Below are 17,939 nucleotides of genomic sequence, written 5' to 3' on the forward strand. Positions count from 1 at the left end.
TTGCTGAGAGCCTCGATTTCCCCGAAGATGTCCTCAATGTGCTGAACAAAGAACATGGGCTTGGAGGTGGCGAATGTCCCCCCATCGGTTCGAGAACAGACCAAACAGCGGGTGAAGTACTTCGCCCCAAGCCGGCGGGCCTGTCCCTCCTCCCATGGAGTGGCCAAGGGGGAAAGGGCAGGAGAACCAGAACTAGAAACGGTACCTTTTCTTTTGAAAGACTCGGCCGCAGAGCGACCTGATACGTGGTGACGTTTCATCTGCGAAACGTCCGCCCCGATACCACCCACTCCGACCAGGGGCTCTCTCCACGGGCGCCACCCAGCCGTAGCAAGGGCCACCTGGCAGGATGACCATTGCCGGGAGTCCTGATGCCCCAAGGAGACGGGCATCTACTCCTTGGCCGAAGTGGGTAGGGTGCAGCTCAGGTATCGGCAGTACGATCCCTGTGTTGTCAGAGGGCTACAACCTAGAGGGTACATGACGACCCCACCACAACGGGCTGGCTACCGTGCTGGATTTCTGGTGCCATGGAAAGTCCATCATTATCGCTGGTGCAGATGGAGATGCACTATGGGCGTAACTTGGACAACCCATCAGGCGTTTAGGCCCAATTTGAGGAATAGTGAGTATGGTTACAACGCCGGTGCAATGCTGAGTGCCAACGTCTTAGTGCACTTAGGACCAGTGGTACACCACGTAAGGTGTCCTTCCCCAAAAGGCTCTTACTTCTGTAGAATTTTGAAAAATGGAGGTCAAACCCCAAGGGGGACCATCACATGGAAGGCCGAAACGGTTGAAACTCCTTTTAGTCGCGTCGTACGACAGGCAGGAATACCTCGGGCCTATTCTTACCCCGGACCCACAGGGGGGACCCTTATGCAGAGATGGCAGTAGATCTTTTGTGTTGGCCATCATGCCGGTGTGGGCGTGGAGGGGCTCCACCTCTTGTTAAAAAAAATCCAGCGTCAGACGTCCTCCCCTTTCCAAACTCCCGACGGGGATGTAAAACACCAAGGGAAACACGAAGAAGAGGTTGGGAAACTGCCCACTGATGTCGTCCCATTCCCCGACAGCACAAACATGCCGGTGGTGCTGAAGAAGATCGCCACCATGCTGCAGGATGGGCGCTTCAACGTGCAGAAAAAACCATACTTCCCAGGTCGAAGGGGAGCAGCAGCCTTCGCTACCACCTAGGTCGCTAGACCTCCATGATTGACACCGGGCAATAATGCTCGAATTCGCCACAAGGAGGGATCTGCACGTCATCAACGCGAACCCCGTCTTCACGCCGTGCTACTGGGACTGCATCCTGGAAGACGCAGTCGTGCAGTTGAGGAAGGAGGTTCGCGACGGCGAGGGGCAGCTGACAGCAGAGCTCGAAGCAGCAATTCAATAAGTCTCGTGTGAGGGGAAGAAAACCCAAAACAACAAAGTCCACCGATAGCATACCAGCAGCCAGCTGTAATCAACGAACCGCGCCAGGACAGATCTTTAAGACAGGAAACACCATCACTCACCCCGCAAGGAATAGGAGGCAAGGCTGTAACAAGCTAGAACTCCACCCCCCTCAGGCAAAGGGCGTCAGAAGCCGGCAGGACACCACCCTTCTCACCACTCTCCTAGGGGTCCCTCTCCAGAGGATGCTTGCGTCGCTAATAGAGCTAGCATGGGAGAAAGAGCAGCAAGCGGAGAAGACACCACCACCGTCACTGCTAGACAGTAGAGGAATCTACGAGAACCACGAGCAGACAGCTGCACCAGACGAATCAAGAAGAATATCCGAGACCGTCGACAAGACAGCAACATCAGTTCTCACTCTAGGACCTCGGTCCACAGAAGAGGAAAAAAAATTGTTGTTGCCAACTTAGTTGACGCTCATCCCTGCGTACACCTGCATGCAAAAATCTCTTCGGTTGTCATTTGCGTTCTTCAGGAAGCAGCCAAAGTCACCTAGGGCAGTTAGATTAGGGAAAGACGTGGTCCGGGGCTCCCTTCGTGTAGGACCAGCCCGCGGCCACTAGGCAAAGGTTAGCTCTATCTTCTATGAACAAACATCCACACGCTCCTGATATGGTTACGTACACAGAAAGTAGGGAAGACTCCGTACGCCAACCCCGTCGCCGTCCCTAAGCGACCGCCTAGAAGATCAGCAAGAGCTGCTGATAGTCCTACAGGATGCTGCAGACGCAGTAACGAGCCCCCAACAGTTCCACGTACGAGCAGGGGCTGTACCCCAACCTCGACGCAATGCAATCCGAAAACAAAGGAAGTAGGTTACAGCACGCTTGTTCGCCCACTGCTTGAATACTGCACAGCAGTGTGGGATCCGTACCAGATAAGGTTGATAGAAGAAAGAGAAGATCCAACAGAGAGCAGCGCACTTCGTTACAGGATCATTTAGTAATCGCGAAAGCGTTACGGAGATGATAGATAAACTTCAGTGAAAGACTCTGCAGGAGAGATGCTCAGTAGCTCGGTACGGGCTTTTGTTAAAGTTTCGAGAACATACCTTCACCGAAGAGTCAAGCAGTATATTGCTCCCTCCTACGTATATCTCGCGAAGAGACCATGAGGATAAAATCAGAGAGATTAGAGCCCACACACAAGCATACCGACAATCCTTATTTCCACGAACAATACGAAACTGGAATAGAAGGGAGAACCGATAGAGGTACTCAGGGTACCCTCCGCCACACACCGTCAGGTGGCTTGCGGAGTATGGATGTAGATGTAGACGCCATGGAGGAAGAAGATGATGTACTGGACCCCGCACCTGCAACAGAACCCATGGACCACGAAGCGATCTCCCAAACAAGGAAGACGCAAGACACTGCCAGTGCAGAAGAAGAATTTGCAGACAAAAGGGTCTGCGACTCACGCAGCCCCGGAAACGACGGGTTCATATACCCCAAAAACACCGCTCCAGCCACCTCCCTTAACCAGGATGCCGCGGCCCCAGCCCCAGTGGTCACAACGAATAGCTTCTCAACGTTAGCAGAGGCACACCCAGACCCTGTAAAGGCCGCTGCAAAGAGCGCCCAGTCATCCACCAACTCAAATTGCTTCCATCATAGCAACGTACAGTGGCTCCTACATGGAGCTGTATGAGAGCCTAAGGAGACAACCACACACGTCTTCCGTGTAAAATCAGCTGGGGACACCCTAAAAATCTTAACGAAGAATGCGGAAGACTGTGTCAAAATACTGCAAGAACTTAAAACGCAGGAACATACCATTCCACACACACTCATCAGGAAACGACAGACCACAGAGTAGTAATACGCGGCATGCCACACTCCTTCACAGCCGACAACATGAGGAAGGCCCTGACAGACATGGGGTTCACGACAAGGGCAGTGACCAAGATGAAGTCCCCAAAAACACGAAGGCCCATGCCACTATTTGAAATAGTGGCTACAAACAATGCACAGAACAGGACAATATGGAATGTCAACACCATAGGTGCCTCAGACGTGACAATCTAAGAACCGAGAACTAAGAAGAAGCAGGCACAGTGCTACAGATGCCTCCAACCTGGACACGTGGCATGGTACTGCGACAGGCCGCGGGTGTGTCAGGTGTGCAGGATACCACCACAGCAACGAGTGTCCCGTACCCAGAGAAGAGCCGGCCAAATGCTACAACTGTGGGGAAGCGCACCCAGTCAGTTACGGCGATTGCAGGACCCTACTAGACGCCCAGACCAGACAGGAGGCAGCGCACAAGAAACCAGGAGCGACCTACACCGACAGAGCGAAGCGCCGCCGCCAGCCGAGGAACACCCCCAGTGCGAGCACAGCAGCCCGCTAGCCCAGCAGAAACCCAGAAGCAGCGCCAAGAAACCAAGTGGAAACACAGAAACCCGCACAAGCACCGCGACCGCTGCCCCGCCGCCACCTGCAGAAGAGGCCGAGAACGGAATCGACACAAGAGGCCCAACCAACACCAGAGAATCACTCAGCAGAAGCGCAACGTCACAACCACCGCCAGCAACAGGAAGCCACAGCAGGCAACTCCTGCAGCACAGAAGCGAGGGAAAACGTCAACACAACAGCCACCAGAGGAGAAGACGACCCACCAACACCAGCAACCGCAGACATCGCATCCTCATGGCAGTCATGATGGAAGACATAGTCACGCTCAAAAGCGTGACAGAGAAGCTAGTCACCTACATGGCCAACACGACAGCCACCCTAAGAAACCAAGACGGGAGATAGACCCATACAAGGGCTAAGAATCGCGGTGTGGTACGCAAACGGACTACCACACCAGGCATGCGAATTCCGTCAGCTTATATACGACGAAGCCATAGCTGTCTGTCTCATATTCCTGAAGCCCGGGATTAGAGTAGGAGTACCTGACTATGAATGCCACCAGAGGAACCGACAAACACATGGGAGGAACGGCCATCTACATAATGATGGTCACTTCGGCACCACCCAATCGAACTCACGGGCCTCAACACGCTAGAGGCAAATGGAGTGGTAGTCGACACGACGCTAGGAAGGATAAACTTCATCGCCGTCTACAGACAACCTGGCCGGTACGGAACTCTCGACCCAGCCGACATAGACGCCCTCCTATCAATACCAGGAAACATCTTCGCAGGAGGCGACTACAATGCGAAGAACCACGCGTAGAACTCGCGGATAAACAACAACAGCAGGAGGAGACAAGCAGTGATTAACTACAACCCGGACATACTGGATGTGGCCATGGTCAAAGGACTACCCCTGGCCATCCACGCCAGCACACCCAACACGCTGGCCTCGGACCACAAACCAGTCAACTATGACATCGCCCTGGAAGGACTCGCCCCGGCTAAAGACGGACTCGACCTCCGAGGCATCAGATGGCAGAGCTACTAACAACAGCTAGCCGAACACCTCGCCACACCACCCGATCCGGACGTCGTCAGAGCCCAGGAAGCCATCCGACACGTGACAGAGACAGCCATAGACGCAGGCGTAGCAGCCACGCCAGCAAGGACGGAAGAGGCACAGGACACCACACTACACCACCCCTCCACAAATACGGACAATAGCAGATAAAAACAGACTCTTCCAAGAATGGACCAGAACAAGAAACTCAGCAGCCAAGAGGCAAGTGAACAGACTACAGCAAGAAATAAAGAATATCCGAACTTGGAATCTAAGACGGGACAGCCTTAACACCATCAGGAACCTCCTACGGCACTACCAAAGAATACCCCCACTCATAGTAGCAAACAACGCCGAAAATGGGAGCCCAACAGTAAAACGGACGCGGTAGCGGACGTATTTGCACAGAACTTCACACCAATAGAAGACCCCAGCGACCTGGAACACACAGAAATGGTCAACAACCGCCTCCCCCTGTTCATGAACGCACAAGAAGAGAAAGACCAGATACAAGAAATCACCACTGAAATACCTAAGCCCACGAAAAACGGATGGCATAGACCTGTTCACCAACAACACGCTAAAACAAATGCCAGTCGAAGCTGCTGCAATCCTCGCCAAGTCCTTCAATGCCATACTGAAGAAGAAAATATTCCCCCAAACCTGGAAACACGCCGTAGTCGTCCCGGTCCCCAAACCGGGAAAGGATCCCACCCAACCGTCAAATTATAGGCCTATAAGCCTGCTACCAGCCATCTCGAAAGTCTGAACGCCTCTACTAGCAGGACTACTGCAACACGTGAACCTGGATCAGCTAATACCCAATGCACAGTTCGGCTTCCAAGCTGAGCACTCAACAACACAACAACTTCGAAGAGTGACGAAGGAAGCCATGGAACGAAGAGGATTCTTTGGCGCAGTGTTTCTGGAGGTAATCAGAGCATTTCATTCAGTATGGCACGAGGGCCTACTATTCAAAGTACTGGACAGAGGCGTGCCGGTGTCACATGTAACACTACTGAAGTCATACCTTGAAGGCAGAACATTTCACGTAAAGCTGCAGAACTGAGAATCTTCAAGAAGCGTCCTGGCTGGGGTACCACAAGGCAGTGTACTGGGCCCAGTGTTGTACACACTATACACCAGCGACATCCCAACATCCACACAGTCCTGTAGGCGTATGATACAGCGCTCTACGCACGCTGCAGGAGCGCCAGAATCCTCAGACACAGACTACAAGGAGCAACAAATGAACTCTGCGACTGGGCGACGAAATGGCGACTAGCTTTCAATGGAATTAAGACGCAAACAATCCCCATTTGCAGAAGAAAGCTCCCGATGGACCTGTCACCAATAGAAATACGCGGCACCGCAGTCCACTGGGGCAGAACTGCGCTCTACCTGGGAGTCACCCTCGACAGACGACTTACGTGGAAGGACCACGTGACCAACATCGAAAACAAGGCAACGGGCAGACTCAGGATGCTCTACCCAATCCTCAACTCCAGGTCCGCACGCCCGCAGAAGCTGGGCATCAAGTTATACCTCGCACTGGTGCGGCCACTACTGCAGTATGCCGCAGTGTTGTGGGGTAATCCAGCAGAACAGCACATAGGCAGCCTGCAGCGAGTCCAGAACAGGGCACTGAAAAGGGCTCTGCACCTACTGTGGGACTTCCCAACAGAAGAACTGCAAGAGCTGGCCGGGGTCCCCCGCCTCTGCGAGAGATACCGACCAGGTCCGTTTCAAGTGTGAATGCTGGGTCTGAAGGAACCAGATTCGGCATGAAAGGCGCTGCAAGTGTTGTGGCCATAAGCTCTGCCTTCTCCGTCGTGGAGTAGGCTGGGCCGTCTGGTCCTTGTAACGTGGGAATGTAATGTTTCTCACTGGTGAAGTGTCTGGCCAGCTGCCACATGCCAGGACGCGTGGTATCCAGCCCAGCGAGTTTGTCCCCATTGTTCGTTTCTGAATGTTTGAATGTTTGAATTTTATTCCGCACTATGCCCTGGAGTCTGTTGACGTGTAGTTTATAGAACGGGCGCCTGGTACGCTGCCAGTATCTCCTGAGGCGGGTCCTCATTGAGATAAGGGCCAGGATTTCCTGGGGCAGGGCCGTCGAGTGTTGTCTTGGTGTTGTAAATGGAATGGCGTCAGTCATTGCGTCTTGGACGGCAGTTGTGAGAGCCGCCACAGCCTCACCGATTTGCTGTGTGTTGTTAATTTCGTGGGTGTCAGCAATGCGACTATCAAGCGTTTCCTTGAACAGTGTCCAATTCGCACGTTTGTAGTTAAGCATCCTGCGTGGTTCGATGTCCTGCAGTGTCTCTTCCATGTGCAGTAATACAGGCATGTGGTCTGAGTCCAGATCGTTTCCAACCGTTAGGTTGAGTGTGCATGTGATGCCCTTTATGAGGGCTATGTCTAACACGTCTGGCCTATGTCGAGCCTGTGCAGGCACGAACGTGGGAACGTCCGGCCCAAGTATAATGTAGTTTCGGCCTAGTGCGTATTCGTACAGTTTCTTGCCGTTGGAGGTTCGTATTCGTGAGTTCCAATCGGGGTGTTTTGCGATGAGGTCTCCAGCGGCTATTACCCGCGGTGCTATGTTGAGTACTGTGCTGATATCGCGTTTTACTATGTTTTAGGAGGATTGTATAGCGATACCAGTGTGGTGTGAGCTCCATTGAACTTCACCCTGACGGCCGTAGCCTCCAGTCTTTCAAGTGCTGGGAGCTCGATGTTCGTGTGTTCTATGTCTCTGTGTATGATGATTGCCGTGCCGCCTCCCCTCCTGCCATCCGCTCGGTCGGTACGATAGACCTGGGAAGGTTAGGTGTTTGTGAGGCGTAAGCAGTGTTTCGTTCACAAGAGTGATTCGGATACCCTTCCGCTCCATGAACGCGGCCATCTCGGCTTTTTTGCTTGTGATCCCGTTGGCATTCCAAAACAGGATCTGTGAGTTTGTGTTAGCGTCTGCGTTTCGGGGCTGGTGTGGTGTATTATCCATGTAGTAGTGTAAAAAGGGGTGTGATAGTGGCTTGGAAGCTAGTCCAGTTGAGCGTACCCGACATGAACTGCATGAAGAGTTGTGAGACACACCCCATAATCTTCGTGACTATTTCGGTGGTCGTGCGTCGGGGAATAATGTTTCCATTATTCTCTGGAATGTTGTTGTAATGTTGGTCATGTCGGCCTGTGAGTTATTGGTCGTGTTAGCGGCCGCTTGTTCCAGTGTTGGCGTTTGGTGAGGGCTGGCCTGACATTCGGCCGTTTGTGTGGCAGTTGTGGTTGCCTGTGTATTCTGTGTGGTGAGTGGGTGTGTTATGTGGGTTGTTGAGTTGGTGTCCGGGATGTGTTCGTGAGTGTTGGTGTCTTGTTGTCTGTGTACTTGTTGTGGTGTGGTCGTGTTCCTCGTGCTGCGGCTGTTTCTCCTTCTCCTCTGGCCCTGTGGTTGTCCCTGTGTAGGTGCGTTTTCTGTAGCCTGTGGTGGGCTGCAGTTCGCGATCTCAGAGGGTAGGGTGGTGGTGTTGCTGGTTTCGTGCGGTGTGCCCGGTGCGGGTGTTGTGTCAGTTGTTGTGCTTGTCTGTTTTGTGTCTGTTGCTTGGGGTGTTTGCTGAGCGTGTTCTGAGCTCTGGGGCTCCTCTGACCGTCCCGCGCTGCTGGGGCTGCCTGCGACCACTCCAGCGAAGGATATTCCACTTCTTACTGGGCGCGGGGGCGGTTTTGGGACTGTGATGGCGGTAGGTTTCGCATGTTTCGCGATTTTGCGCCTCAGAGCTGCTTTGTATGCAATGCACGCTCTGTAGTTTGCCGGATGGGCAGCACCACAGTTGGCGCACTTGCGAGGTGCTGTATGGAGGAGTTTGCAGCGTTGGGTCGTGTGATCGCCAGCGCAAATGCGGCAGCGGGGTGAGAGACCGCATCTGATACCCGCGTGCGCAAAGCGCTGGCAGTTGTGGCATTGTTGGGGGTGCGCGGCGTGTTGTAAACCTCTACATTGACGACCATGTGAAGAAACAGCTTCAACTTCAGCAGGTCGCGGGACTTGGCCGTGTCGGCCAATTCCGCCATGTAGTTGTGAGACGGTCTCGCTGTGCCGCACTCTGACATTCGGTTTACCCGAATGCACTCCCACCCGAGAGCAGAGAGTTCATTGTGTACCGTGTCGGTCGGGGTTCGTGAGTCTGTCCCCTTTATCACGTAGTGTTGTGTGTTTTCCAGCACTGTCCTGTACGTGAAGTGCTCTACCTTCCTTTCTTTGAGAAAGTCCAGTAGGTTTGTATAATCTGACTTGTTCGCCATGTACAGTGCGGCGTGTTCCCCGGTGAGCTTAGAGTAGTATGTTGTGGGGCTGTGCTTATTGTTAAATTCCTTGTTTAGGAGACTTAGGTCTCCATAGTTGTGAAGGATGACCGGTGGGAAGCCAGCCGCGGTGTTTGTGTTCTGCGTAGCTGCTTGAATATTTGTGGTTGCTGCAGTCGCAGGGTTGTTTGTGTTGGTCCCTGTGATGTTATTGTTGTTTGTTCGCGATGTAGATGGTGTTGGCAGCAGCGCTCGGCCGTTGGCTCGTGAGTTTGTGGGCTCACTTGTTTGCGTATTTGGCTGCTGTTTGCGCCTTGGGCCGACCTGCTGCCACGGCCCGTCTTCATCTGTGTTTGTTGTGTCCTCTGTCGGCTCTGGATCCGGTTCCGTCGGTGCCTGGGCCGCCAGAGGTGAAATAGGGGGCATGTCCTTCTGTTGTTCAGCAGGTGCCTGTGTGTGTGGTGTGGGTGTTTCTGTCTGTGTGTTTTCACTGCCCATCAGCTCTGCGATCAGCTCCAGCTGTTCCGCGATCTGCTTGTCCTTCAAGGCAACCTGCTCTTGGAAGGTGGACAGTGTGACGGAAATGATGGCGGGAGTAGCCGGCATTTCCGCCTCTTGACCTGTAGCTTTGCTGCGGGTAAGTGGTGGGGAAGCACAGGAAAGATCGGACATCTTTGCTGTTTCGGGAGTTTTTATTTGGATAGGGAAGGGTGGATGCACGACTACTTTGCTCTTTTCACGAGACGACAATATTTGCTTTTTTAGCGAAAGCGCTGTGTACCTTGTTCCTACAGAAGAGGGGTGTCCCTACGACCTATCTGCGCGGAGTGCAATGCGCGGCGCGAGAGAGCGCGGGTAGAAGAGAACGGCCTACAGTGCGCGGGGTTATCCGACGTGAACGGGCCCCTGACACTGAGATTACCCTACCAAAGAACGGGAGAGTCCCGCTGGGGAGATTTGCAACCGAAGTTGCGGGAAGTTGAGCCGAAGCTCTTGCCACTTAAGCGCCCGGAAGCGTTAAGCGGCTTGCGCGGGTTCGTGCCGCTCAGAAGAGCGTCACTGGCAGCTACGCCAGTTGCAGCTTATTAGAGACCACTCCGAGGAGCTATCCGCGGGCAGCTACGCCAGGTGCAGAGAGCAGCGTTCCGCTCGGGTCGGCTGCTCGACTGTGGGCGTGGAGAGGCTCCATCCTTTATAAAGGTGTAACCGTCAACTCGCAGTCGAGCATCCGACTCGAGTGGAACACTGCTCTATGCACCTGGCGTAGCTGCCCGGAGTGGTGTTGAATAAGCTACAACTGGCATAGCTGCCGGTGACGCTCTTCTGAGCGCCATGAACCAGCGCTAGCCGCTTAACGCTTCCAGGCACTAAGCGGCAAGAGCTTCGGCTCAAGTTCCCCCAACTCCGGTTGCAAACCTCCCCAGAGGGACTCTCCCGTTCTTTGCGACGGTTTTCTCAGTGTCAGGGGCCCGTTCACGTCGGATAACCCCGCTCTCTTCTACCCGCGCTCTCTTGCGCCGCGCATTGCACATCGCACAGATAGGTCGGAAGGACTCCCCTCTTCTATGGGGAGGAAATACACTGCACTTTCGCTGAAAAAAAAACAATAATTATCGTTTCGTAAAAGAGCAAAATTGTCTTACATACTTCCCTATCCGAATAAAATTCCTCCAAGCAGCAAAGATGTCTGACCTTTCATGTACTCCCCCACCACTTACTCGCAGCAAAGCTGTAGCCCAAGAGGCGAAATGCCGGCTACTCCCGCCGTCATTTCCGTTCCACTGTCCACCTTCCAAGAGCTGATGGGCAGTGAACAGTCTCTCTCTCTCTCTCTCACACACACACACACACACACACAAAAGCGCCTGCTGGGAAAACTGCCCTTTATTTCACCTCTGGCGGCCCAGGCACGGACGGAATCTGAGCCAGAGCCGACAGAGGACACAACTAACGCAGAGGGACCGTGGCAGCATGTCGGTCCGTGACGCAAACAGCCGCCTAAAACGCTAACAAGTGAGCCCACAAGCTCACGAGGCAACGGCCGAGTGCAGTTGCCAACTCCAACCACACCACAAATTAACAACGGCAACACAGGGACCAACAAAAACAACCCTGCGATTGCAGCACTCAGAAACTCACAAGCAGCTATGCAGAACCCAAACAAATGCGCGACTGCCTGTCCACCAGTCATCAGACGCAACTATGGAGACCATAGTCTCCTAAACAAAGCCCTACAACATACTACTCAGTAATCACAAGGGAACACGCTACACTGTACGTGGCAAACAAAACAGACTAATCTGCTAATTTCTTAAAGAAAGGAAGATAGAGCATTTAACGTACAGAACTGTCCTTGAAAAGACACAGCAATACGTGACCAAGGGGATAGATTCACGAATCCCAATGGTAACAGTAAACGAAGAACGCGCCGCTCTCCGATGAGAGTAAATTCGGGTAAACCGAATGACAGAGTTCGACACAGCGAGACCATTCCACAACTACATGATGGAATTGGCCGACACCGCCCCCGCGCCGAGTAAGAAGTGGAGTATCCTTTGCTGGAGTGGTTGCTGGCAGACCCAGCTGCGCGGGACAGTCAGAAGCCCCAGAGCCCCAGAGCTCAGCACACGCACAACAAACACTCCCAGCAACAGACACACAACAGACAAACACCACCTAGCACCGCATCAGCACCGGGCACACCACACGACACCAGCAACACCACCACCCTACCCCCAGAGATCGTCTACTGCAACCCACCACAGGCTACAGAAGACGCACAAATACAGGTACAACCACAGCGTCGGAGGAGGAGGAGGAGGAGGAGGAGGAGGAGGAGGAGGAGGAACACGACCACACCACAACAAGTACACAGGCAACAGAACGCCAATCCTCGCCAACACAATCAGGACACTAACACAACACACCCACTCACCACAGTGTCTCACAGCAACAGCTGACACACAAGCCGGCCCTCACCAGACGCCAACACAGGCACCAGCGGCCGCTAACACGACCGACACACAGGCCGATACGCCCAGCGCTACGTCAACATTCCCCAGACTAGTGAAGATATTATCCCCCGGACTCACGACCACCTAAGTAGTCGCCAACATTGTGGGGTTTGTCACACAACTCTTCACGCAGTTCATGTCGAGCACGCTCAACTGGACTACCTTCCAAACCACTTGAGAGGTGGCATGAGCCCCTCTCATATTTCTATCTTACGATTCTCCTCTCTAATTGCATGCGGTGGAAAGTTGCTATTCCTTCACACGCGGACTTCCCACGCAGCGTCTCTCGTCACTCGGGTGGTCCAGTGACAGGCGGGCTCTGTTTGACTTTGAAAGGGTAAGCCGACAGGTGTGAGGGAGTCGAGTGAATGCTTTCGAGACGCCGACATTGTCAAGAGGCACGCCCGCAGGGCCTGAAGTAGCGGCTGAGCTAGAGGTTCCGTTACTTCGCAGAAACTTAGCAAAAACACTTTCTGGCGGGCTACCAGCGAGGCGTGGGAATGACTTGTGTACCCAGGCAGCTGTGGCGGGAAAATTCCCGCGCTTTCTGCAAAATAGTAACTGATTGGCTTGCTCAGGGCATAGCTCCGTGACGTAGCAAGATCGGCGCAGAAATTGGCGCCAAGAATCTCCATTGGTGGAATGGTAGCGTTCCGGCAATGGAGTGGAATTTTCCGTCGGTTTTCGAGTTGCTGATTGGAACGTTTAACCACGGCCACTGTCGTGGGGGCGGGAATGTTCTGTGTTCGGTTTTGTACGGGTGCTCTTGTGTGTAGTCGGCTCTCGCCTTTCGGTCGAGGACGTCGAAGCAACCAGCCAACGGCTCCGGTACGCCAGATCGTGTCCTGGCAGTCAAGAAGACAGTTTGGTAATGTATGTCCGCAGCACCGGCAGATAGGGATTTTCCTAGGTGATAACCAGAGCTCAGCAGAGCGCGCCTGTTCGTCTTTTTTCTAACTTTGCTCTGTCTTGGGTAACAGCAATTAATGTTGGGTTGGCTATGTGTTTTCTCTAAGATTTGAGTTGCAAGGAATTGGCTGCACATACCACTTCGTCATAATCCTCACAATCTAGTTTAGGGACAACTTCACATTCACAGCATTTGTTTGAGTATCCAATTTGAGCCAATTTGATGTATTGTACATGTTTCATGTGTTTTTGTTTATTATTTTGTGTTTAGTCTTAATAAATCATATTGTTATTTTGGACAGAACTTTCATTCTGTTAATCGGTAGAGCAACCCCATCATCCCTCACTATGTTAATGAAACCTTCGTTTATTTAACTTATTTATCAAATTAAATTATTGCAGGTGCCAAACTCTCTTCTACTCCTCTGGCAGGGTTGATTAGAGTCAGTTCGCGTATTTTTTTTATCCTTGTGCAACAGCAAAAGTTGGAGTTAGAATAGGGGGGGGGGGGGGGGCTTAGAGCATCATGTACATATGTAGATTCTAGAAGAATTGAGTGTTAAATACACTGCTAGCCCCGGCACCTCGCACACTGTCACGCCACTTTTTACAGTACTACATGAATAATACGCCACACTGGCCCTGAAAAGCAGATGCTAACACAAACTCACAGATCCTGTTTTGGAATGCCAACGGGTTCGAAAAAACAAAACAAAAAAAAACAAAAAAAAAAGCCGAAATGGCGCGTCTATGGAGCGAAAAGGTATCCGAATCACTCTTGTGAACGAAACACTGTTTCTTCCTCGCAAACACCTCAACATCCCAGGGTATTGCGTCTATCGTACCGACCGTGCGGATGGCAGGAGGGGAGGCGACACAGTTACCATACACAGAGACATAGAACACACGAACAACTAGCTCCCGCCGCTCGAGAGACTAGAGGCCACGGCCATCAGGATCAAGTTCAACGGAGCCAACACCACACTGGTATCTATGTACAATCCTCCTGAAAACATAGTAACACGCGATATCAGCACAGTTCTCAACATAGCACCACAGGTAATCGCCGCTGGAGACCTCAACGCAAAACACCCCGATTGAAACTCACGAATACGAACCACCAACGGCAAGAAACTACACGAACATGCACAAGGCCGAAACTACATCATACTTGGGACGGACGTTCCGATGTTCGTGCCTACACAGCAGCGACACAGGCCAGATGTATTAGACATATCACTCATAAAGGGCATCACATGCACACTCAACCTAACGGTTGAAAACGATCTGGACTCATACCACATGCCTGTAATACTGCACATGGAAGAGACACTGCATGACATAGTACCTCTCAGGATGCTCAACTACAAGCGTGCGAATTGGACACTGTTCAAGGAAACGCTTGATAGTCGCATTCCTGACACCCACGAAATTCACAACATACAGCAAATCGATGAGGCTGTGGAGGCTCTCACAACTGCCGTCCAGGACGCAGTGACTGACGCCATTCCATATACAACACCAAGACAACACTCGACGACCCTGCCCAGGAGATCCTGGACCTTATCTCAATGAGGAACCACCTCAGGAGATACTGGCAGCGTACCAGGCGCCCGTTCTATAAACTGCACGTCAACAGACTGCAGAGCAATGATGGGGTAAAATACAAACGTTCAAAAATGAACAACGGGGACAGAAACTCGCTGGGCTAGATACCAGTCCTGGCCTGTGGCAGCTAGCCAGACACTTCACCAGGGAGAAACACTACATTCCCACGTTACAAGGACCAGACGGCCCAGCTCAATCCGAGAGGGATAAGCCAGAGCTTATGGCCACAACACTTGCATCGTCCTTCATGCCGAATCTGGTTCCTTCAGACCCAGTATTCACACTTGAAACGGACGACTTTTAACACAGCCCACGAGCGACGAAATTAGACGCACTAGCACAAACGAAATCTCATGGGCTATCAAGTATACCAACGCTAGGAAAGCCCCTGGGCCTGATGGCATTCAAAACCGTGTCCTCCAGAAGTTCACGGATAAAGCCGTAGAATACCTTACACACTTAACGGATGCCATCCTCACACCCCAACACTTCCCTGACTTTTGGTAGTGGGCCAAGGTCCTGATTTTCAAGAAGCCAAGGAAAGACCACTCCCTCCCACAAAATTACCGACCCATCAGTCTGCTGTGTTCGCTCAGCAAGATTGTTGAGAAGGTGATACTAAAACGTATCACTAGGCATTGCATCGCCAACGACACCCTAAGACCGGAGCAGTTCGGCTTTAGGAATCACCACTCGACAACACAACTACTCTTCCGCATAGTCGAACATATAACACACGGCTACTACATGAACAAAGCCACAGGGGGCGTGTTCCTAGACATCGAAAAAGCTTTCGACCGTGTCTGGCACAACGGCCTCATACGCAAACTAAGCGAAGTTTCCCGGACGGACTCTTACGTCTCTTACACTCATATCTCACGAACAGATGTTTCAACACTAACGTGCGGGATAAACAATCAACACAACACGGTATCCAAGCTGGAGTACGCCAAGGGAGCATCCTAGGGCCCATCTTGTTTAACCTGTACATTAATGACTTCCCAGCGACACAAAACACGACGTTAGCCGTCTACGCGAATGACACAACCATGCTCGCGCAAGACTGGAAACCGTCTAACATCAATACACGAATACAGACACACTCAGAACAGCTGAGCCTTGGTTGGAGCGATGGCGTATTAAAGTAAACGCCGACAAGTGCGAAGCAGTTCTGTTCACACGCAGACCGAATCTACTGCGCAAACACCAACACTGTAAACCGATAACACTACATACACGGCCAATATGTTTCCGAGAGAAAGTCAGATACCTTGGTGTCTGGCTGGACCGGAAACTTACATGGGGGGACCACATCGAGTACGTTGCCAACCGAGCGCACGCGAGGCTGAAACAGCTCTACCCAATGCTCAACAGGGAAAGCACACTGAATAGGAGGGTGTCGAGGTCCCTATACACGACACTGATTAGACCCTTTATGTACGCAGCTCCTATCTAGGGATATGCAGCTCCTACACGACTGCGCCGCCTGCAGATCATACTGAAGAAGGTGCTACGAATCATTAGCAACGCTCCACGCTACACACGCACCGTGGATCTTCACCATGAATATCGCTTTGATACCCTCAAGGAAGTATGCAAAAAACACGCCACACGACTGTACAGGAACTCGAGACACTCGAACAATCCTTTCATCCTCACTCTGGGAAACTACGATCACAACCACAGGTGGCAGCACAAGCGGCCAAAGACACTGCTAAGCTAGGGCATAGCCACCTATGGTAAACTAACATACGCAAACAAGTGACAAACGTCTGCAAGCCCCTGCGTATCAGCAACAATGACTGGTAATTATCAGTTGCTATTAGAGCCGACCAACAGGCGACAGCAGGGACACCGACGATCTCGCCCACTGACGCACAAACAATTCGCCAACATCACCCTACACTGAGCATCCGATATATGGCCTATCGGACAGAAAAATGATGATAAACCTAACTGTTGCAGGTTGCTGACGCTGATAGTTCTACACCGGCACCCAGCGGCAGCCGGCGAGCAACAGCACCGCACAACGTCAAGGTATCGACATGCATGATACCCACTACTAACAAAGCCTGCCCTTACGACCTATCGCTGGCAGGAAGACATCCGCTACTGCTCTTACCACCCGACCTAACTATCGCAGAGGTTTTTTCCCTTGGCTCTTGCCTTGGCACTTTTTATGCTCTGCCCTTCAAACCGCTACCCTTCGTTCGACTTCGACGCAGTCTATAGAAAAACAATTAAAATCGCTCAAAAGAGAAAAAGCCGCTGAACCTGATGGGATACCAGTTCGATTTTACAAAGTGTACTCGAAGGAACTTGCCCCCTTCTTGCAGTGATGTACCGTAGGTCTCCAGAAGAGCATAGCGTTCCAATAGATTGGAAAAGGGCGCAAGTCATCCCCGTTTTCAAGAAGGGATAAAATACCTGGACTATCATCAGGAATCTAAAAGAACACCAGGGCATCGCCAACCCAGCAGTATTAGAAGAATACAACGAAAACATACTAAAAGCAATTACAATAGCCACTTCAGAAAGCTCCCCATCAAAAAATCATTAAACCTAACGCTATCAGGATACCACAAAGAACATTAACCACCATAGGAGGATAAAGAAGACTCTACAAGTTATTTTTAAAAAAGGCCAATTTAGAGTACAAAAAAGAATGGAACCGATTAAACCATGTGGTAAAGCAACAGCTAAAAGAATTTCGAACTGAAAAATGGACTGAAATATGCAAGAATCTCGACCACAAACAGTCCAGCAGATTTTGGCAAAATTTCACACAGATCACAGGCTCGCAACACCAAATCGATCCCCCTATCAAGACATCATAACGGATGGCAATACGAAAGCTAGCTTTTTCAGGGATGTACAGGAAAAAATACATAGCCCCCCAGAAAACGCTAAATTTAACACAAACCACGATCAAGAAATAGAAAAAAAAGAACTTAATATCCTAAAGAACACAATCACCACACTAACCAAATCAGTAGCCAACTGTAACAGCCGAAGTAACCGAAGAATAGAGGAGCCTATAAACTAAGAGAAAAACCATTGCACCAGGAGCAGATAGAATCAAAAGAATACAAATCCCACTAGCCCCAAAACAGAAAATGTTAGAATACCTCAAAACCCTCTTTAATGCAGCCCTAAAATGGAAAGAAACAAAGATGATGACGACAAAACCTCTCAAACCTCCTGACGACCCATCGCCATACCG

The 17,939-nt window shown here is 51.6% G+C and overlaps 1 protein-coding gene across 1 annotated transcript; it reads left to right on the forward strand.

Moving 5' to 3' along the window:
• The first annotated feature begins 2,742 nt into the window (after positions 1-2,742).
• On the forward strand, positions 2,743-4,237 carry LOC126101476 (pre-mRNA-splicing factor 38B-like). Its single transcript, XM_049912126.1, has 2 exons — positions 2,743-2,868; positions 3,698-4,237. Exons 1-2 carry the CDS (start codon positions 2,743-2,745, stop codon positions 4,235-4,237), a joined length of 666 nt encoding a protein of 221 aa, XP_049768083.1.
• The last annotated feature ends 13,702 nt before the right edge of the window (positions 4,238-17,939 follow it).

This window comes from Schistocerca cancellata, chromosome 9 (genome assembly GCF_023864275.1).
Source record: "Schistocerca cancellata isolate TAMUIC-IGC-003103 chromosome 9, iqSchCanc2.1, whole genome shotgun sequence".
Lineage (NCBI taxonomy): Eukaryota > Metazoa > Arthropoda > Insecta > Orthoptera > Acrididae > Schistocerca > Schistocerca cancellata.